General features: G+C 26.0%; 1 protein-coding gene across 7 annotated transcripts; it reads left to right on the forward strand.

Moving 5' to 3' along the window:
- Positions 1-1,029: 1,029 nt before the first annotated feature.
- On the forward strand, positions 1,030-14,399 carry Rh50 (Rhesus blood group-associated glycoprotein Rh50). 7 transcript variants are annotated; one of them, XM_085489240.1, is made up of 12 exons: positions 1,030-1,354; positions 3,524-3,659; positions 3,892-3,954; positions 7,941-8,127; positions 8,436-8,586; positions 9,223-9,370; positions 10,321-10,539; positions 11,709-11,791; positions 12,858-13,001; positions 13,627-13,792; positions 13,953-14,151; positions 14,260-14,397. In XM_085489240.1, the coding sequence occupies exons 2-11, from the start codon at positions 3,527-3,529 to the stop codon at positions 14,114-14,116; spliced, it is 1,458 nt and encodes a 485-aa protein (XP_085345366.1). In that variant the 5' UTR covers positions 1,030-1,354; positions 3,524-3,526; the 3' UTR covers positions 14,117-14,151; positions 14,260-14,397. The 7 variants fall into 7 exon arrangements, with proteins under 7 accessions (XP_085345366.1, XP_085345367.1, XP_029169620.1 ...); XM_085489241.1 differs by having other exon boundaries at positions 14,249-14,266; XM_029313787.2 differs by having other exon boundaries at positions 12,870-13,001; positions 13,953-14,399.
- The last annotated feature ends 837 nt before the right edge of the window (positions 14,400-15,236 follow it).

The following is a 15,236-nucleotide window of genomic DNA, read 5'->3' on the forward strand; positions in this document are numbered from 1 at the left end:
TTGGTAAAATTGCCATTTGATACATGTTGTTTACAAATAATAAATCATAAATAACTTTGTAGACATATCGGATATACAAGAAGATTTGAAAATTTTTTTGACATTTTCACGTTAAAGCCTGAAGTTTTCCCTGCAAAAATTAAAAAATTTAAATTTTTATCTTTCCTTATCAAGTTATCGCAAATTGAAAAAAAAATATAATTTTCACTTTAATCGTTCATAACTCCGTTAAAAATCATCGTACAGCAATTTCGAGACACTACCGTATTTCTTGATAGATATTAATATAAATTTGAGGTTTAAACGTTTAAATATGAATAGTCAAATCACGCGTATTATTCGATTTTGCATCTAAAATCTCTATATAGAGACACGTAGACATTCATAACACGATCGCAATGGTTGAGCTTTCAGGAAGAGGTGTTAACCGGTAGAGGAGCAGACTACCACGCCCAGTTCGTAAAATTTCATTTCTAACTGATTAAAATCTAATATGGAAACACGCCTACCCTAATATAGGGGTCTGCTAAACCGTGTTGCGATGTACCATCTCGAAATCCCGTTGTCTCTCATTTCTGACTTAACAGTTTAGCTTCAACTCGATTTTTCTCTTCTTTTAATCGAAAGTTGACGCTTTTTTCGGAATATTCCTTCTACAATTAATCTTTTTTTTATAAAATATTTAATATAATTTTGTATACATATTTTTGGGATGCACAATATCTTCTAAAATATTATTTTTTCTCAGTGTAATTTTTTTCTTCCAAAATAAAACTCTAACTTTATTTTATTCCATTAAGACTTGCTCTGATATTATTAAAATTTGCATGCAAAAAGTTTAATATTGGAATATTCAATATTCTTATCCATGTTCTTTGTAGATTTTTTTTTCGTTGTTCAGCACATTGTAGAATATCCTATTCCTACTTCGAATCGTGACTTGTTTGTCTCGTTCTATAAACAGTCTAATTATATCAGTACATATGTTGACCATGTATTTCCTTGAGCAGAACAAATCGATCGCGTGTCATCTTCATGCCAGCATTGAACGATTTCTCCTCGTGTCGACAAGTGCCGTTTCGACTGATATCCTTATATAGTTAGGGTCGTCTCGTGATTCCGTTCGTAAAATCATATGATTTCTCTTGCCGCGCGTGATCTGTGTACATGTATATGTGTGTTTGATTGAGTTAAATCTTTAATTCTCTGCATCGATACAAAGTAATGTAATACTAGTGTATCAAAGAAACGATTTAGTTAATCTTATATCCTTAAAAGAGGCAGTCTGTGAATTGGAAGCAAATACTTTGCATTTCATCTTTGTTTCTCTTTGCTAAAGTAATTAGCACGAAAAGTAAGGAAAGTGATAAGTTTTGTGTGAAAATTTCATTTTATGCGCGCTGTAGAATGATATCTCTTTCTTTCTCTATTTTTTAAATAATTTATTATATATTATAATTAAATATGTAAAAGTTTATTATTATGTTGGTAAATATTCACTTTTTAATTAATAAAAAGCTTTTGGTAATTATGTAGTAAATATAAAAAATAGTCTATATAGAATACAAAAGAAATAATTAAAATTATTAGTTGAGAATAAAAAGTTTTGAGCGTTTAAAAGTAACATTTTTTAAATTAAAAAGTCTATCATATATCGACGAAAAACAGTAATATAAAGTTTATACAGTAATTATTTTACGGGAATTTTTTTGATGACTTTGATATTGATATGGTTATAGAGGGATTAAACATATAATTATGTCTTAATATTTATATATTAATAATAATAATAATTAAATTGAAAAGATAAAAATTTTAATATTTGTGTATATTTTGAAAATTATACTAGGCTATGTCTTAAAAATTTAATAAATATTGTGTAAATATTAAAATTTTTATCTTTCAAATTTTATTATTATTATATAATCTAATTTTATTATTTATTATATAATCTAATTTTATATTATTATTTTTCTTATAATAAATATAATGAATAATGCATCAAACATATATATCTTCCAGCTAAATGTGTTAGGTTTATTTGAAGCTTATTTGTTTATATTTTAATTAGATTGAATTTTTTTATCATTATAGATGTTAATTTTATTTGCACAGTTAGCATGCATCTTTACGAATTTTTCAACATCGTGAATCACGATAAATATATTGTTTAATTCAACATTATGTATTATTCGTTATGTTATAAAATAACAAATTGTCTACGACATAATTTTTTTGCTTTATTAACGCGCGACTTCAACAGTTTAATTATTATTGCCATATTAAGAAGAAAACTCTGTATATTTTACGTGTCATTTTAATTATATCTTCGTTTTTGTCTTTCTCGTCAATTTTTGGCACATACAAATATTTTTGAAGTTTGAGCGCCTCCAGTATGAAAATACGAGACGTGTTTTTTAAATAAGGCTCGATCGGACATTAAAAAAAGGAAATAAAATAAAAGAGAAAACTTTTACTATTAGGGTACTATTTTACTTTTACTATTACAACACTTTTACATGTATACTTTAGTTTTCTACGTATATAGTCATTATTTTTCTTTTTTAATAAAAAATCTTATTTCTTGGTACCACAAAAGTGCTTAGGAGAAAAATGGTAACTACGTGTAGAAAAATAAAATATGTACAAGTGTTATACCAGTAATAAAAGTTTTCTCTCTTACTTTGCTTTTTCTTTTTAATAATGTTCGACCGAACTTTACTTAAAAAACACGTCTCGTATTTATGTAATAAAGCCTCAGCAAATTCTTTTCTTTTTTGCTTCTTGGTCTATCAACTGGGAAATGATTTATCTCGGAGATATCTGTGACGCATCCGAGGCTAATAATAAATTCGGATGACGACAGATTTCAATTCGAATTTTATATTAACAACACTTTGTTTTATTTATTATTTTTTACCATTTAATTGCGCTTTTATTTTTATATACAAAATAGAAGTAAAATGTCACAAAACAGATATGAAAAATCTCGTCAAAAATTATTCTATACAATCATATGTTTTTTTAAATTATAACTATCACATTTTTCCCAAATATGATTTTCCCATAGTATCCGACCGTTATTGGCTATCGGGAAAATTAACGCAAACATTTTTCCTAGACTTTAAAATAAATAATAAAATATTTTAATAAAAAGCAAATTAAAACAATATGTTTATAATTTTTGGTTTATAAATTTATTTAGTCAAATCTAATATCTGCAATTCAAGGAATTTTTAAGATAAACGTATTTCAAGATGAAAATGATGATGTGATTAAATCCTAGAAACTATTTTATATATATAACAGTGATAATTTTTAAATAAAATAGCCAACTATTTAAAAATTAATTTGAAATAATGTATAAGATAAACTTGTACAATTTTTTTTATAAGAAAAAAAAGAATGCAAATAGAATGCAATAGGAAGACAATACATTTTTTAGACAACAAAAACTAATAATTTTAAGTGTAGTACCATAACTATTTTATAGTAATTCAAACAAATTTTTGTATTTTTTCAGACAATGTATACATCGGTCACCGAGAAGCAACAAGTGCTGCTGTTGCTTTTGACAGAAATTATTCTAATTGTTTTAATTGGAACAATAATGACGTATGGCCCGGAAGCAAATGCTAGTTTGCTTAAAAATCACACCGGTATATACAATATATATATAATACACGTATATTTTATAATATTTGTTATAGAGGCAATTTACAATTTACATCAAAATAATATAATTTCTACAAAAAAAATAGAATTATAGAATATTATTATTATTAATAATAGTTCCAAAGTAAGGAATTTAGTTATTATCAATTAAAAGATATTTTGAATAATTAATTAATATTTTTATTGTATCTGAAAAAAAATATTTTAAACTTACAGGCATTGCCGACAAACATAAACAAACGAAGAAACCAGACGAAGATTCATTGCGGATTTATCCGAGTAAGTATATTAAAGTTTAATTACATTTATTAATTGATTTGAAGGTATGAAATAATTTTTTCTATATGTGCATTTACTTGAAACAATTTTTTTAAAGTACGTTAACTCAACGTAATATATTATGTGCTATTAAACAACAAAAATGACTTTTTGAAACTTTATTTAGAAAAATATATTTGTTTTTAAAAACAATAAAAATTTATAAATAATTTAATTTACTTATAAAATAATTTACAAAAAAAAATGATTCGTTCTTTTATAGTGTATACAGTAACTTCTAAGTATTAATTATAAATAATATAACAGCTTAATATATACATATAAGGTAATTCTAAATTGAATATAAAGATTTTAATAACAAATTCTATGTAACATTTTAAAACAAAAATTCTAATAGGAAATTGTCGATGCCATATATTTTTCAAATAAAAAAAGTTCAAAGATTGCGAATATCAGGGCTAGAATTAACATATAAATTATGTACATTAAATTATTGGCATTCCGTATATGTTGAAATAATAATTACATTATAAGTGCCTAGGACTGTACGAGAATTAGTTTACAATAAACAAAATACTCGAAATACGACCAAAATACAGAAACATATCATTTTGTTTAATCTAACCAAATATAATTACACACACAAAGCAAAGTTATATTAATCTTTGATAATAAAATCTCAAAAATTGCGACGCATGCATGCAAAAATTATTTATTAAAATTAATGCATAAAATATATTAATTAATTATGCAACGCATAAAAATTTATTTAATTAAATCTTTAACTTATTCTTTAAATCTTTAAAATACAAATGAAGAAATAAAAATTTTTACAAGAATCTTTTATGATCAAATATCTACGCTTTCATTAGACTCGCGCAAAATTTCATACCCCATATGTCTATCACGCTGCGCGGTTCGCGCGAGACTAATTCTCGTTCGAGGTATCGCGAGCGCGAAACCGAGGTCACGTGACCAATGGATCGACTGGTCACGCGACAACTGATCATGTGACCACTGGTCATGTGACCATCGGTCCCGCGCTCGCGGTACCCCGCATGAGAATCAGTTTCGTGCGAGCCGCGCATTGTAACTGATGTGTGGGATATATTAATTAATTAATCTAATCACATGATCAGTTTCGCGCGAGCCGTGCAGCGTAGCGGATACATATAGACGCGTGGATCTAATGGAAATGCATATATTTTGATTGAAAGATTCTTGTAGAAAATTATATTTTTTTTCTGTTAAAAATTTATATACTGAATTTTTATGAATCACGTAATTAATAAATATATTTCTATGTATGTATTGCAATAATAATTTTATTGTATTGTAATTTTTAAAGTTTTATTATCAAAGCATAATATAATTTTTGAATATATAATTTGTTTCACGAATATAATATAATTTTCACGAGAATAATATAATTTCACAAAAATAATATAATTTCAGAAATAAATATTTTTATCGGCTCTCAATATAAAGAATATAAGTATGCTGCCTTCTAAGCCGGGCAATAGAGCCAAGGAAACGAAACGAAAAATTAATTAAACGGAACTGTATCTCAATTTGAGATCCCAAAGTTCCACATATAAATTAATTTCGAAACTTACATATGGAGAAATAAGCGAGAAAAATATAGGTCCGAAAAGTCGCTGTCAGCGACTTTTCGGACCTATATTTTTCTCGCTTATTTCTCCATATGTAAGTTTCGAAATTAATTTATATGTGGAACTTTGGGATCTCAAATTGAGATACAGTTCCGTTTAATTAATTTTTCGTTTCGTTTCCTTGGCTCTATTGCCCGGCTTAGAAGGCAGCATACTTATATAATATAATTTGTTTTACGCACATAATTATATTTTATTAAATTAAACGAAATAAGAAAAAATACATAAAGAGATGCATATATACAAAATAGTTGTAAAAATAGAAATTCGACGATTTGAAATTATGTACATAATTGAAATTTGGCGAATTAAAATTATGATCATATTCATAGCATCAAGCTATTGTCATGGCAAAGATTAACAATTTGACAATTGTAAAAAAATGCACGTTTGTGTCGTCTAATATAATAAATAATTCATAATACATATATCCATAAGTTAGGAATATTTCGTAAATTTAAATGAATACATGTTTACAAGTCCATGATAAATATTTATTGGATATAAAATTAATTAAATATGTTAGAATAGAGTATTATGATTTTGATTTCGTGTGATTTTCGAAATGGAACATGACAACGACGAATTTTTTATTTTTTATTTTTTCTAATTTCTACTTGTAGAATATTCTCCCAATTGTTGATTAAATCCTGCAACACCCTGTATATATTTTCTTGTTAGTAAAAAAATTCAAGAGAGAAACTTGTAATATTTTACATAACTTAACCTGTATGGATATCTATGTATATCCGTTTCATATACCAAAGTGCGTCATAATCGTACAAAAGCATAATAAAAGTAAAAAAAACCTATGTCAGCACATGAAAGACAGAGTTACGACCTCTGATGTCTTGATCTTTTCTATATTTTGAACAGATCGCCGATTACTATTGTGCATTCGAAAGATTATCAGTTGCGTTAGTCATCGGAGACAGTACAGCTTTGGCATCTGTTGGCAAATGTTGCCGTGTCGAACAATTTAAATTTGAAAGTTAACTAAATATTTTGGTAAACTCGACGTAGCTTCAGGTGTATAAATCAATACAGCATCATGTGATCTTTATTTTTAAGAATAATTAATTTATTATAATTTAATTGATTTATTATAATTATTTCAAATAAAGTTTATTTAACAAATTATTTGACTATAATGATGCAAAAAGTTCGTAAATCGAATTCCACTAAATACATGTAAAATTAAAAGTGTTTATAAATGTACTTTTAAAAGAAAAGGTAAAAAAAATTTTTTTTAATGGAAGCGTATTGCGTATTCGATGATGACTATTTTGATTAATTTGAGTTTATTATATAGTTACTTGTATATACTAATTTCACTAGAAATCACATTGATTTAGTACATTTCCCATATGGGATGACGCACGATGCCGTTTCATTGCTGGATATGTGATGGTCTAATGCACGCGATTATGCTATTGTTTGTCGAGGGCATTCTAATGTGCACTTTTTTTGCTATGTATTATGCTCCGAAGGCGGATGCCGCCCTTCGAGAGAATAGTGTCGCACCTCATTTGAATGGAGAATCGATTTTTCTGCCGGTTTCGTATACATGTAAGTTAAAAAAAAATAAGTCAGTAAAAAAAAAAAATAAAAAATAAAGTAAAAAGATCTTGAAAAATTATTATAAAGTTAAATATTAGATTATTAAAGTGTATTATTATGTGTTCCTTTTCACATACATATGTATATATTTTATTAATTGTCCAAAAAGTCTGTACAGAAAGTGTTGTTTTAATGCTTATATTTTATTACTTAAATCTACTTTTCCTAGAACAGATATTAAAAGATTGAAAATAAAAATTGTACACATTATAAATTTAAAAACTTTTTTTATTATATTACATGAATTAAAATTATATTTTATTTTCTCTCTAAACTGACTTGAGATCTTCTGGATTTTTTCGGTTTTATTCGTTTTTCTTTGCTACTTGCCCTTGATTTTCTTTTTTTCTTTCTTCTTTCTCAATAATTAATTTATACTTGCATTGTTCCTTATTTCTACGATATTTCTATTTATCTTTCAATTCATTTACATTGAGGATGCGCGTAAATTGATGAATCTAATAATAAAAACATGTTTCGTCTTATCACTATAAATAGTAATCGTGATTAATATATGCCATTGACATTCTCGGAATAGTTTATAATTATAAAATAAAATACATATAAAGCAAGCAAACATAACATGTTCTTTAATTGTGTGTGTTGAAAATTCTTTTCAAAAAAATTATACCAAAAAATTGTAACAAGCTCTTTCTATATTAATTCCTATCTAAACTTACTAAAATGACACAGTGTATCAAGATGTCCACGTAATGATTTGGATCGGCTTTGGCTTCTTAATGACATTTCTAAAGCGGTACAGTCAGAGCGCTGTAGGCTTGACTTTCCTTGTTGCTGCGATACTCGTTCAAGTGGCTTTAATCTGTGATGGCGTGCTGCAAATGACTTTGGGCAGCAAAGCTTATCTTTCTTTGGAAAGGTATCATTCAATATTTTAATTATATATTTTAGCTGCAATTTAAGATAATTTTAATGGATAAAATTTATCTCTCATGAGTTTTTTTATCGGTAATTTAATTATATTATTTATAAGATAATTATATTTATTTAACTTTCTGCAGGCAAAGCATTATGAAATTTTTATAATGACGCATTCTTTTGATAAGGCATGAATATTAAAAATAATTCTTTTTGTTCAATTTTTTATTAATTTATGATATTGATAAATGTTGCGATTGTCATTAATTATTGCATCATATATTTCTTTTTTATGCAAAAATTTTTCAGCCTTCTTAATGCCGATGTTGCTGTTGCTGCACCACTTATTTCCATGGGTGTAGTCCTGGGTAAGGTGACTTATATGCAACTAATATTTATGGGAATAGTGGAACTGATTATGTTTACCATCAACAAGTACATAGGGGAGAATTTATTTATGGTAAGTTTATCTCTGGTTTTAGCCACTCGCAATTATTTATAAGAACATATAACATTTATGAATAAGATTTTCTTCCTCGTTTTTATCAAAATATAATTTTCTCGTCTACATCTTTTTAGGGGGATCAGAAAAGAAGTTACATTCGCTCTTCTAAACATTTTCCAATATCTCTTGTAGACATTTTCAAAATATAATGTTCTTCTTTGATAAAAATATTATCCTAAAAAACTATATAGTAGTATTTATATATTAATAATATATACAAAAAAAATTATACAGAATAAGTTACTCTTAACATTAAAATCTAACAGTAAGATATATTCGGTGCTCCTTAATGATATGAAAAATGCTTCATATGTATTTAATAAAGTGAAATGCCAATGTATTGTATAGCAAGACTCCAACATACAATCTAATTAATATAATAACTTAATATATAATATATAATTATTAATATAATATATAATAATTAATATATAACTTAATACAAATATATATTCATATATTAGTATATATATTGATAAAATAATAAATATTAATAAATAGATTTATTTATGTGTGTCTTTGTGTGTATAATATACATAAATATACATATATATAAAATACACACACACATATTTATTTTAATTTTTATAGGCCGTCGACGCTGGTGGTAGTATGTTTGTTCATGTATTTGGTGCATACTTCGGATTAGCTATCAGTTTTATATTTGGAATAAAGGATCGACCAAAAGAAAATGAGCTTGAGGGATCATCTTATCAATCAGATATATTCGCCATGATTGGTATGTGTCGTGGTCGTATCTTATATAAGATACAAATTTTTTTTTGTGTATTAACTATCATGTAAATCTATCTAAATTTTTTAATGTTCTGATATTTTTTGTAGAAAATTTTGATAAGAAATTCATAATTTTGAAATTATTCTAATTTAATGCATAATTGTTTCTGTATGAAGACATTTTTAAATTTCTTTTTGTATGTTTATTATTTTTGTATTTAATATTTATTTCGAATTTTTTTTTTTTAAATACTTTTCTCATAAATATATGAAATATAAAAACTTTTATTTACATATTTTATTCTATTACATATTCTATAGCTGATATCAAGACGTTTACAAAACACTGTTTGACAGTTTTATTTAAATAAAAATTTTCTAAAATTTTATATATATATATATATATATATATATATATATATTATTTCTTGATTTATTAGAAGTTTAAGCCGATAAATGATACATACACAAACACAGATGTAAGTCTATCCATTATAATCTTCTTGTAAATCACTTTGAGTAACATGCTAATGCTGACAATACTTTAATCTTATTGACTTATAACTCAGGGACTTATAGTTAAAGCAGTTCCTAAATAGCGTTTTGTATACGTGACATTTAGCTGAAGAAATATGCAATAAAAATATGGACTTTTATTTAAAAAATTAAAAATACAAACTTGACATAATTTTTTATCTAGAGGAATTACCACATAGTTTTATATCTTTTATCTAGATATATTTAAAACAAACCCATCTTTATCTTGTCTAAGAGATAAATTTACATATTTTTGTTTCATCTTTATTTAGCTAATTTTAAAGTCATTTAACAGTATATTTATCATGCGCCTGTATCATCACATTTTTACTCTTTCATATTTTGAGAAAAATGCTACATGATTAACAGAGGATCAATTAATAATAATAACTATTTTTTTAAATCACTATTTTTTAGGCACGGTGTTCTTATGGCTATTCTGGCCGTCATTTAACAGCGCCGGATTGAAAGGAGATGATCAACAACGGGCCATAATCAATACTTTGCTATCGATTTCTGCTAGTTGCGTAGTCGCATTCGCCGTATCCGCATTTGTTTCTAAAGAAAATAAATTTAATATGGTGCACGTGCAAAATTCGACTTTGGCTGGTGGCGTAGCCGTCGGTACAGCTGCAGGTATTGTCAAAAATCATTCTTGATGTCTTATTAATTTATTCACGCGTGAAAACAAGATATTTTTATTTATATATTATTTATATACACTCTTACTTCAAAAAAGCGGTATACTTAGAATTTGGAAAAAAATCAAATTTCAAATCACGATAACTTTGTAAATAATAAAGATGGAAAAGTTTCTAAAAAATGAAAATAAAATTTGGAATCTCTACTTTAAGAATTTATTCATTTCAATGTTGCGAGATAAATTTATTAAAAATGACGGATAACGAAACGAGAGTATGCAAAATTGAAAAATAATGTCCGAGTTTGCCAAGGCACATGGTGTGAAACAAATGTTGCAACTCAATGTGGTAAAAGCTTATAATAGTACAGAGTTTCTCCTTTAAAATGCTTTTTTATCCATCTCCATACAATGATTTTTCGCAGAGTTATTTGCATTAAAAGTAAAAAACTGCTTTTTTATTCAAATACGAATATCTCGGCGAAAAATCATCGTATCAAGATGAATAAAAAAGCATTTTAAAGGGAAGACTCTGCATTATCATATGCTTTTTATCCCATTGAGTTGCAATGTTGATTCACGTCATGTGCCTTGGCAAACTGAGACATTATTTTTGAATTTTGCATGCTTTTGTTTCGTCATCCGTCATTCTTAATAAATCTATCTCGCAACATTGAAATAAATAGATTTTGAAAGTAAAGATTTCAATTATTTTTATTTTTTAGAAACTTTTTTATCTTTTATTTCTATTATTTACAAAGTTATCGTGATTTAAAATTTGATTTTTTTCCAAATTTTAAGTGTACCGCTTTTTTTGGAGTGAGTATATTTTATTTAATTGCAAAAATGTACAGAAATAATAGATAATTATTTTGTTTCTTATTTATTATATTTTTGTTGGCTTTTCTTTTTTTATACATTTTATATTCTGACTGATTATTTATTTATCATAATGACTCTTTCCTTACATTTTTAATTGATTGTAATAATTCAACATTTTTTCATATATTTTATTATGTAAGAAATTCAAATGTCTTCGGACGAGAAATTGTTATAAAATACTTGTTCAAGAAACAAGTGCAATAATATTTTTTATTAGCGCTATCTTGTTCATTGAGTTAAACATGTTTTTCTCTAATTTTATTCTTCTTTTTTTAATGCATAGGTATGATGTGTGAACCAGTAGGTGCTTTGATTATCGGCGCTTTATCCGGTTTTATTAGTGTACTGGGATACAAATATCTTACGGTAATTATAATTATTGATATGCAATAGGAAAAATAAGGAATAATAATAGTATAAAAAAAGAAAGCGAGGACGAGAGGTTGAGAGAAATAAAATATAAGTCAGAAGAATAATTAAAAAAAAATATTCATAAAAAAATAGTAAAAACATATAATAAGAAAAGAGTAACTGAAAAGAATCAAAGACTTGTAATATCTGGAGATAATAAAGGAAATTTAATAGGAGCAGATTTTTTAATGTTGAAATGGGATACGAAGGTTATTTGAAGGGATGATTGAAAAGAGAGGGTAGTAAACATAAAGGGCAAGAAATTTTTGAAAAAGGAGAAGGGATGAAATATTTTTTAAACTGAAATATAAACATTTAAGATAAGGAATAAATTTATAAAATTTAAGAAAACAAAATCAGAAGAATTTTCAAAATTATTACGAAACTCAGATAGAAATGAAAAACTTTGTAAATAGCGTATGCAGAAATAGAATGTGTTGTAGGATGTTGTCAGAATGAAATCGAAATTTTAGAGTACTTAGCAACAAATTGTATCGTAGAGATAAGGGCAAGTACAAGTATGAATCAACTTTGGGAGAGAAGAGCGAAGGAATCAACAAGATAAACAAAATTATATAAGGACAAGGAAGAGGAAGAGAGAAAGAGAGAGAATACCCCTTTTCCCCCAAAAATATACAAAAAGATAAATTTAGAGAGAAAATAAAATATGATTTTAAAGATAATACATAAGTAATTTAAATTCTAGTGCAATGCAATTAAGTTATCAAAGTTTTTAGATAAAGAATTAAATTAATATTGTTATGTCAAACTTATATATATATATATTTTTTTTTTTAACATTCGCGTCATTATTGTATGTTTTATAAAGTTTGTTAAAATCGCTTATTAAAACTTTTCCCTTTCAAAGTCAATAAGAAAGTATATATTTACACTTTTTATACACTCTCCTTTTTTGCAATAATTACAAAATAATCATTTCAAAACGCTTTTCTGCTTGCAATCATCCCATTTCATGTCTTAAATATATTTATTCTTAAATTTAATTTTATTAATTACACAGCCAATTATACAGAAACGACTTCAAATTCATGACACTTGCGGGGTGCACAATTTGCATGGGATGCCAGGCGTGTTGGCTGGACTTTTCGGCGCACTTATGGCAGCTTTGGCCTCAGAAGAGTCTTATGATTACTCTCTGTATGAGGTATGTAACTCTGTTGTCACGAATTGATTATTTAATATTTATTGATTTTTTCAATTAATTTGTTTCAATCAATTTCTATTTATATAACCGCGTGGTTTATAGTAAAATTTAGCTAATATATTTCATCTAATAGCGAAATAATATAAGATCTTGAGTAAATATAATAAATAATTTTTAAATAATTTTTAATATTAATTATATGTAAATAAATATTAATTATTATAATATAAATAATTAATTTTTTAAATATAAATAATTATATATATATATATAAATATAAATAATTATAATAAAAATTAAGCGCTTCTTATCAAGTAATAAAATTATCGGTATTTGTCAATAGAAGACAAAGTAAGTATTATGCAAAGAAAAAATATAATATGCATGATAAAGCGCATTTTATTTTTAGCATTATTTTTCTGACCCTGTTTCTTCTTGAAATATGTATTTGAGCATGCATAAATATGCATAAGAGTGCGGTTCGATGGAAAATTTTTGAAAGTTAACATTATTGTTTGTAAATGTAATAGAAAATATTTAGGATAAAAACATTTATATATTTTTATCTTAAATATTTTCTATTACATTTTATGATTACGATCTTTAATGATATTGATCAACACAGATCTTTCCCGCACGAGCACCAAGTTCGGCGGGAAAACTCGATGAAATGAGGGACATTTATGGGATATCAGCGGGATTTGATAGGACTGCGCATCAGCAAGCCGGATACCAATTACTGTCGTTAGTGGTCACCCTTGGAATCTCCGTCGTATCTGGATTAATAACTGGTATTTTCAATGGATTTCTATGTCATACATTGCGAAAAATTTGAAAGAAAAACCAATTTTTTCATTTTGTTACAAATCTATAAGCTTTTGATTCTTGGCTGCAATTTATATATTGAATTATATTTTGAGATAATTAGTAATGTATATATAATTTAATCAGGTTTAATTCTACGTACAACAAAATGCGGTTGGGTCACCGATAAAGAGAAGTTTGACGATAAATATGTTTGGGAATTGGAAGAAGAATCTCAGGACGACTCGTCCGGGAAAATACGAAAAGATAACACTCGTGCCAACGATCAGATAGCAATGGGACATATTTAATAAATAGATATTTATGAAACTATTTAAACTTGCATGTAAGTATTATTAATAAATATAACGCTATATATTTTGATTTTATTTTAACTAATTATTTTAATGGCTTTCTTTTGATTCTATTTATATTTGTCAAAGTTTTATTGCAGATAAAAATTATAAGAAAATCTTGTTATTTTATGGAATGAATATATATATATATATATATATATATATATATATATATTTCTATTTTATCAAATATAAAAATTGTGCAAAATTAATAAGAAAATATAATAGATGTTTTTATCGATAGAATAAATTTTTCTCGTTTGTAAAATAGTTTTACACAAAAATATTGTTACAAAATGTTTCTTGATTAGATTGTATTTCATTTGTATTAAAATATTAAAACATGTTGAATAAAACAGTTAATAAAATAATTACATAACAATTTATGTAAATATTAGCAATTTAATGAGTAAATAAAAAATCTCAAACATATATCGCATATTGTATTATATATTATTGAGCATTGTATATATAAATATATACAGGGTGTCCGGTAACTAACGGACCAATGATCACAAATGGATTCTTTGGTCAATTAGGGAACGATTTTTCTTCAGCGAAAATGTCGAAAAAAGTCATCATTTTTTACAACTTTCCAATATTTGTCATTATGTATCTTTATAACTAAACCTCAAATTAAAATTTTATTACGGTAAACTCTACCTGAAATTAACTGAAGAATGTAATTATGTTAGACTTTTAACTCCAAAACGTTTAGTTTGCAAAAAACCCATTTTTTTCAATCGCGTATAACTCGAAAATTATTGACTTCTCAACATTTTTGCTAAGGAAAAATCGTCTCCAAATTGACCAGAGAATCCGCTCTTAATCATTGGTCCGTTAGTTACCGGACACCCTGTATATGTACATATATGTATGTCTTTTTTGAAATTGCAGGTCTGTAATTATAATTGTAATTCTTATTGATATTGGCAAAGAGGAGTTTCGAATTAACGAAATAAAATATTCCGAAAATAGTACAGTTTTTTGTTTTTCGATAATTTATTTTCATGATTATTGTTAAATTTTGCAAAAAACATATAATACATATTACACAGTTTGACGATGAATCCAT

This window comes from Nylanderia fulva, unplaced genomic scaffold, assembly GCF_048542155.1.
Source record: "Nylanderia fulva isolate GAGA-0341 unplaced genomic scaffold, ASM4854215v1 Scaffold8, whole genome shotgun sequence".
Lineage (NCBI taxonomy): Eukaryota > Metazoa > Arthropoda > Insecta > Hymenoptera > Formicidae > Nylanderia > Nylanderia fulva.

Coding starts and splice junctions, on each gene's coding strand:
- Rh50 (XM_029313773.2), top strand. CDS start 3,527: ATGTATACATCGGTCACCGAGAAGCAACAAGTGCTGCTGTTGCTTTTG. Junction 8,128..8,435: donor GCTTATCTTTCTTTGGAAAG/GTATCATTCAAT, acceptor AAAATTTTTCAG/CCTTCTTAATGCCGATGTTG. Junction 10,540..11,708: donor AGCCGTCGGTACAGCTGCAG/GTATTGTCAAAA, acceptor TTTAATGCATAG/GTATGATGTGTGAACCAGTA.